The sequence below is a fragment of the Sinocyclocheilus anshuiensis genome, unplaced genomic scaffold, assembly GCF_001515605.1.
Source record: "Sinocyclocheilus anshuiensis isolate Anshui unplaced genomic scaffold, SAMN03320099.WGS_v1.1 scaffold50, whole genome shotgun sequence".
Taxonomy (NCBI): Eukaryota; Metazoa; Chordata; class Actinopteri; order Cypriniformes; family Cyprinidae; genus Sinocyclocheilus; species Sinocyclocheilus anshuiensis.
In genome coordinates this window covers 3418429-3425724 of record NW_015542382.1, presented here as the reverse complement: position 1 = coordinate 3425724, position 7296 = coordinate 3418429, and the positions used below count along the sequence as shown (strand labels likewise).

General features: G+C 42.1%; 1 protein-coding gene across 1 annotated transcript in view; it reads left to right on the top strand.

Moving 5' to 3' along the window:
* The first annotated feature begins 5179 nt into the window (after window positions 1-5179).
* Window positions 5180-7296, top strand: part of LOC107692700 (unconventional myosin-XV-like) — a 33974-nt gene continuing 31857 nt past the window's right edge. The window contains exons 1-5 of the mRNA XM_016491862.1: window positions 5180-5262; window positions 5346-5409; window positions 5833-5942; window positions 6549-6623; window positions 6724-6820. Of these exons, the coding sequence (XP_016347348.1) occupies window positions 5180-5262; window positions 5346-5409; window positions 5833-5942; window positions 6549-6623; window positions 6724-6820 (429 nt within the window). The remainder of the gene's footprint in view (window positions 5263-5345; window positions 5410-5832; window positions 5943-6548; window positions 6624-6723; window positions 6821-7296) is intronic.

The following is a 7296-nucleotide window of genomic DNA, read 5'->3' as shown; positions in this document are numbered from 1 at the left end:
AGTTTGAATATTATGATGACCCTCAGGGCTTCTATAGTGACCCATATGAAGTTGAAATTTCAGATGATCCATATATGGATGCTTATGGGGATGCTTATGAGGATCTTTATTTTCAGGACTATCAGGTTAACTACAGTGAAACAGATGTTGACCCATATCTGCAATCTTCCTACAATATGTATGATCCATATAGTTATCCAATGCAATATATTATGGAAGGTGAAGAAGCTTATGGAATGTACGGTGAGAACTATGGAGATTTCTCGATGGAATCTATGCCCCTTCACGGAGACATGGAGTTCAGACTCCCAAGACCCCAGGTCAAGCTTTTTGGTAAAGAAAGGATTGATGTTGAGCTTCCTCCTTTGCCTCCACAATATGATTTTGAGGAAATGTCAGACATACAATATGAAAATTATCCATATATACCTGGAGCCTCAATGGATGATGGTTTTTCGCAGATAGTTCATCCTCAAGAAATGTTTCATCCCACAATGCCTCAAGTGCCCACACCAACAGCCATGCTAATTAAGCAAGCGAATAATCCCCAGGGATTTGTCAATCAACATATGTCACATATGGCTCAAGCTGGTGGATTTCCACCATCTCCCACACCAAGCAGGAGGTCTATGCCAGGTATGGTCTCCCCTCTGCATAAGCCTATGTCACCCATGGTACCCATGGAACCTATGTCAAGTTTTGGAGAGCCGGTAATGGAAGTTAGACGTTCCCCCGTACCTATACGCAGACCGAGCCCCCATGCCTCCCCGCAGCTATCCATGTATCCTGCTGCTCCACTCCCTATGAGAAGAAGCCCATCCCCACAGCCCTCTCTGCGTGGCATTGGAGGCATGGGAGCACCTCCATCCCCAAGACTAGCCAGAGGTATGTCCTCTCCAATAAGTCATTTTCAACACCCTCCATCTCCAATTGGACGCAAAATGAGCCCACCTGTTTCTCCAACACTTTCTAGACGTTTTCAGCCTCAGGCTTCATTTAGAGAAGGGCCACCCGCTTCACCAACAGTCCCTAGACGTTTGCAGCCCCAGGTTCCATTTAGAGAAGGTCCACCTGCTTCACCAACAGTCCCTAGACGCTTGCAGCCTCAGGCATCCTTTAGAGAGGCACCACCATCTCCCCAGCCAATGCCTGGCCGTTTGCCCTCACGAGCTCCATCTCTCTATACCAGTCCTCCAGCTTCACCTCGTGCATCTATCTGGCGGAGGAGCCCACCACAGTCTCCTCGTGCCTCAATTAGGAGACCCAGTCCACCCTCCTCACCCTCACAAGTTCATCGTCCATTTGGTGTCAAGAAATTTCAAGCCTCCCCATCTCCACTTAGGCGGATGAGTCCTCCATCTTCCCCTCAGATGGGTATGCGAACCATGGCCAATGTTCAGCAGAGGGAACTTCACAGACCACTGTCTCCATTAATGCCTCAAAGAGTATCTCCTACTCCCTCTAGAAGAAGTTTTACTGTGGAACAAGACTCCCAACAACCACCACTGCAACGTAGATCCCCCTCTCCTACCCTTTCCCGCAGGTCCACTCGCCTTATGAAGGATTCTCCACCTTTTGGGTCCCCTGGAGGTCGACTACGAGGAAGGGGCCGTCCAAACATCCCCATGGGAGCTGTGAAACCATATCCTGGCCAAGGAGGTCATTCTGGAACTCCAACACAAAATGTACGTCCATTTAGACCATCCATACGTAGTAACAGGTCCATGATGCCACAGGATTTCACAGCCTCCCCACAACTCTCAGGTCAACACACTGGGATGGGCATAAGGGAACAAAGTCGTTTCAATCCTCCAGGAACACCTGGTCCAATGAGAAACCCACAGAGACCCATTGGTCGTGGCCGTCCACTCATGGCCGGACAGTCACTGAGGCGTGCACCTGGCATGATGCCCCCTTCACCACAACTTTCTCAAAAACATATGCACCCTCCATCACCTCAGCCTTCTATTAGACATCTCTCCAGACCAGGCTCTCCTCATCCATCTATTAAACATGGCTACCCATTACCTATGCGTCCCACTTCCCCAAGGGCTCTGCCTACTTCTGTGCTTTCTGGTCCTCCGATGTATGGATCTTCATTTGCATCTCCTTTGCCTATCGGCGCAGAGCCAATCCCTGTAGAATTTGATCAGATTAGTGGTGTTCCTCAATCACCAATGCTTACAAGTGTCCTCCGAAACCAAAGTGTCAGTAATGCATCCTATATTTCACCCATCCAACAGCCCATGTCGCCTTATGCTCTTGAGATCATTAATGTTCCACAGGTTCCTGGTCAACCACCTTCACCAGTTCCCTCCCTTGCCCTGCAACCCCCTAATCTAAACAATGCTATGCATGTCTCCCAATTGCAACCAGTACCCTCACCATATAATCCTGAAATGGTGGTACTGGATCAGCATACAGAACAGATGGCGTCTCCACTTTTGTCAAATGCCTTACAAAATGCTCAGCTCCGAGAAGCTTCTTACATTTCACCCATGCAAAGACCAGGTTCACCTTATCTTCCTGAAGTGGCTCAGTTTGGTGAGATCCCTGAACAACTACCTATTTCTTCCCCGTATGTTCCTCAAATGGAAGCATTTGAACAAGTTCCAGGTCAGCCAGCATCACCTTTTCTCTCCAGTGCAATTCACAATCCACAGCTTCGCAATGCTTCATACCAATCACCTCTTCAAAGGCCACATTCACCCTATACTCAGGGAGAGACAGGCTATGATTACATTGAAGAGCCAGGTGCTGCCCCCCTTCTTTCCAATGCTCTTCAAAATCCAAATGTCCGCAATGCTTCTTACAGAACACATTTACATCGCAGGGGATCCCGTGTTCCCCCTGGCTATGGTCCAAGGGGATCTCCAGTTCTTTCAACGGCTTTGCAGAACCAAAATGTCCGTAATGCATCATACCGAGCACCTGTCCAGGGAATGGTCTCCCCTTATACAACTGTGTCAGGATATAGGCAGGATCCTAGGAAATCTCCTTTTCTGTCTGATGCATTGCACAACCCCCAACTCCGTGGTGCCACTTATCGCTTGCCTGATGGGTCAGTAGTATATGGTAATCAGGTAGCAAATGTACACTCTTCTCCAATGCTTGCAGATGCAATTGGAAATCCTCAGCTTCAGAATGCAGCATATAGACTTCCTGCTGGGTCCATAGTAGACCCACGACAGCAACAATCCTTCTCACCAAACCTCTCAAATGCTTTGCAGAACCAAAACATAAGAAATGCCTCTTATAGACTTCCAGATGGATCGATAATGTACCCAGACTCTCATTTACAGCAAACTTCTCCGAACCTGTACAGTGCTTTACAGAATCCAAATGTGAGGAATGCCTCTTATAGACTTCCAGGTGGATCGATAATGTACCCAGACTCTCATTTACAGCAAACTTCTCCGAACCTGTCCAGTGCTTTACAGAATCCAAATGTGAGGAATGCAACTTATAGACTTCCAGATGGAACGATAATATACCCAGACTCTCATTTACAGCAACCTTCTTCTCCAAACCTGTCCAGTGCCTTGCAGAATCCAAATCTGAGGAATGCAACTTATAGACTTCCAGATGGAACTCTTATAACAGCAGGACAACAACAGCCAACCTCACCAAACCTGTCACATGCACTTCAGAATCAGCACATTAGGAAGGCATCATATAGACTGCCAGATGGGACAATAATAATGGCTGATCAGCAAATGGAACCAACATCTCCAAATCTGGCCAGTGCACTGCAAAACCAAAACATTCGAAATGCAACTTACAGATTGCCGGACGGCACATTAATAACAACGGACTATGGGCAGCCCACATCTACTTCCCCAAATTTATCACATGCACTTCAAAACCAACAAATGAGAAATGCCAGCTATCGTTTACCTGATGGCTCAGTTATAACTGGACCAGTTTATCAACCTAAGTCTCCAAATTTGTCAAGCGCACTTCAGAATCGGGATATTCGCAATGCTACCTACAGGTTACCTGATGGTTCCATAATAAGTGCTGATGCAAGTTATAAACCTACAACTCCAACTCTCTCCTCCGCACTGAGAAATGAAGGTTTGAAAAATGTCTCCTATAGGCTTCCGGATGGATCTGTTATTTCACAAGCTTTGTATAAACCAAGGAGTCCAAACATTTCAAATGCCTTGCAGAATGAAAATCTTCGCAAGGCTACATACCAGTTACCGGTTGGATCTATTATTTCAGCAGATACTCGAAGACATAAAACCAGTCCAAATCTATCACAGGCACTTCTAAATCAAAATCTCCGCCAGGCCACATACAGATTACCTGATGGATCAGTCCTCGCTCAAGGATTTGAAGTCCCCACTTCGCCACATTTAATGGATGCTCTAAAGAATGCTGACCTGAAGAAAGCCTCTTATCAACTACCTTCAGGGATCTCCACCTATTTGACCTCCTCTGGGCAGGTGGTTATTGGACCAGATGGCCGTTATGTTTTAGTTCCTCCACAGCGAAAAGGTCCAGGTCCAGAAGATCACTGGGCTCAGAATGGCAGAGAGGGGCAAACTGCAGAGGACCATTGGGCTGCAGAAAGAGTCTTGCCTCATGACACAGTACAGAACCTCATTAAATGGTCTATATACCGAGATGAGAAAATGATGGAATTTCTTACCCCACCACCAGCTGGTCTTAGGCCAGGGGAAACAGAGCTGCAGTGGGTACCAGATCGTGAAGGGGAGCCAAAAGGACAGTGGTATGACAAGGTAAATCACTTTTAAGACATAAAGCCAACATTAATTGTTGACTTTTTTATTTAACAAATGGTAACAGAAATTACAAATACAGTGTATTTTTCCTGCCCCAGAGACACTAGCTGTAATAATGCTTTCATTTTTTTTTTCTTCTCAATAAATTCATGATTTTGCTTGTGGTTTTTATACAATTTGCTAAACATATATATATATATATATATATATGTATATGATGAGATTTACAAGGCTGATTATAACTGATCTCAGGTTACCTTGCTGACCAGTGATAATCATCACTGCATTATTGTAGAGCAGGCCCTAGAAAAGACAACTTGACCTAATTCATCAGTGATATTCTCTAATGTAATTGCATGAGTTTAAAATGTCTTCTCAGATTTCTTTGAATGTTCTCAGTTTGCATATATGTTGCATTTTTCGAACAGATGTATTCTATAAGAAGCCTGCCTACTGTCAGCTACAGGGTGAAAAGGGAAGGGGATGGAGCTGAGGACATGACACAAATGGAGTATGTCAGCATAAATATACATATGCAAATGTAAAGATGATTATTGGATATGAAATAACTAATTCTTCCTCAATTTTTTTCAGAGAGCTTACTGAGGCAGTAGTATTGATAAACCTGAAGACTCGCTTTGATCAAGCACTTATCTATGTGAGTCTTGTAATCATATTGCAGTAAGCATACACAGACATCACAAAGATGTCTGCTAGTTCTAATTATTGTGTACAAAGATATGGTAAATATCTTTGAAAAAGTGGATTTACATTATGTCCAATATGCACAAATCAGACATGCTCATGTACTTGTGCAATCAGTGACACAGCCCATTATCTCTGCAAAATTCTTCAGAGAAACACTTTATATTAAAGTAAAAAAAAAGAAACACTTTCTTTAACATTCTTTGTTATTTTACACAAAAATACTACACTGGACAGGCCAATAAGCAGATTTACGTTTGAATAAAGTTGTTTTAAAAATGTTTTCCTCAATAGCATGAATAGACCTTCACCATTATAATTTAAATCTCTTGTGAATCTAACTACGTTGTTAATTTCTCCCTTGTCTTCTAAGCAGACATACATTGGCAGTATTTTGGTGTCTGTGAATCCATACCAACTATTTAACATCTATGGCACAGATGTGGTTCTGCAGTACGAGGGCCATGGCTTGGGAGATAACCCGCCGTGAGTCTGAACAATCACAACAATTCTCAACGACACATTTTCTTATATTTCAACTCCTAAAAAGAAGGAAAAAATGATTCCTATATTCTTTGTCACAGTCCATATTTTACCACAAATTTATGATATTTTTTTTAGAAACTTACCCAGTTAGGCAGATGATTTGCCCTCGTTCTCGAGAACATAAACATTGATAATAATAAGAAATATTTCTTGAGCACCAAATCAGCATATTATTATGATTTCTTAAGATCATGTGACATTGAAGACTGAAGGAATGGCTGCTGAAAATTCAGCTTTGCATCACAGGAATAAATTACATTTAAAATTGTTTTTAAATTGTAATAATATTTCACAATATTATTGTATTTTTACAGTGTTATGCCATTTTAAATAAAATAAAATATTAAATTGCACAATTTTATTGTATTTTTAATCAAATTAATGCAGTCTTGCCTTATCAACCCTACATTTTTAACAGTAGTGTTCATTAAAAGTCTAAAAAAGAAGCAGGAAGTAAATTAAGATTAAGATTTTATCTTTCATCCCTTTACAATACTTTTATTGCCAGAAATGTACAGTATGTAAACCTGCCATGTTTGTTTCCAGTCATCTCTTTGCCATTGTAAACATTGCCTACACTACAATGATGGACATCAAGCGAAACCAGTGCATCATTATCAGGTCAGATGAAAGTATGTGAGTGTGTCATTAGTAGAAGATGTGGAAGTATTGTCTTTATATGTCTATGTAATGTTGTATTAGTGAAGTGTTTGTATTGTAGTGGGGAAAGTGGTTCTGGAAAGACAGAGGCGACCAAACTGGTTCTGAGGTACCTCACTGCTATTCACCATAAGAGGAACATTACACAACAGGTACGTGTATATAGAAAAAAAATTAAACATAAAGTTTTCTTCATAGACAAGGATCACTCATATACATTTTGGCAGATGGGACATGGATCACAGTCCTTTTTTGTCCTAGAACAACATTCCTGTTACATCAATTTTTAGGGATAAGGAAAGGGATGGAGTTGGGGCATGGACAACATAATTTTTTTAAGATTTATTTTTTTGGCGTTTTTGCCTTTATTTTGATAGGACAGTAAAGTTTGGCTAGAAGCAAAGTGGGAGAGAGAGGGGAATGGGATCGGGAAAAGTCCACGAGCCGGGACTCAAACTCAGCGCTATATGTTGGCATAGTCAATGGTTAGAGTTAGCATTTGTGTTAGGGATCAGTATAGTTATTTTTAACTAAAAGTTATTTAAATAGTCCACTTTAGACATTCTATTGTCAACTTATTCTACTGACCTTAACCGTAACAGATAACATTATTAATACTCTAATGAGGGTAAGT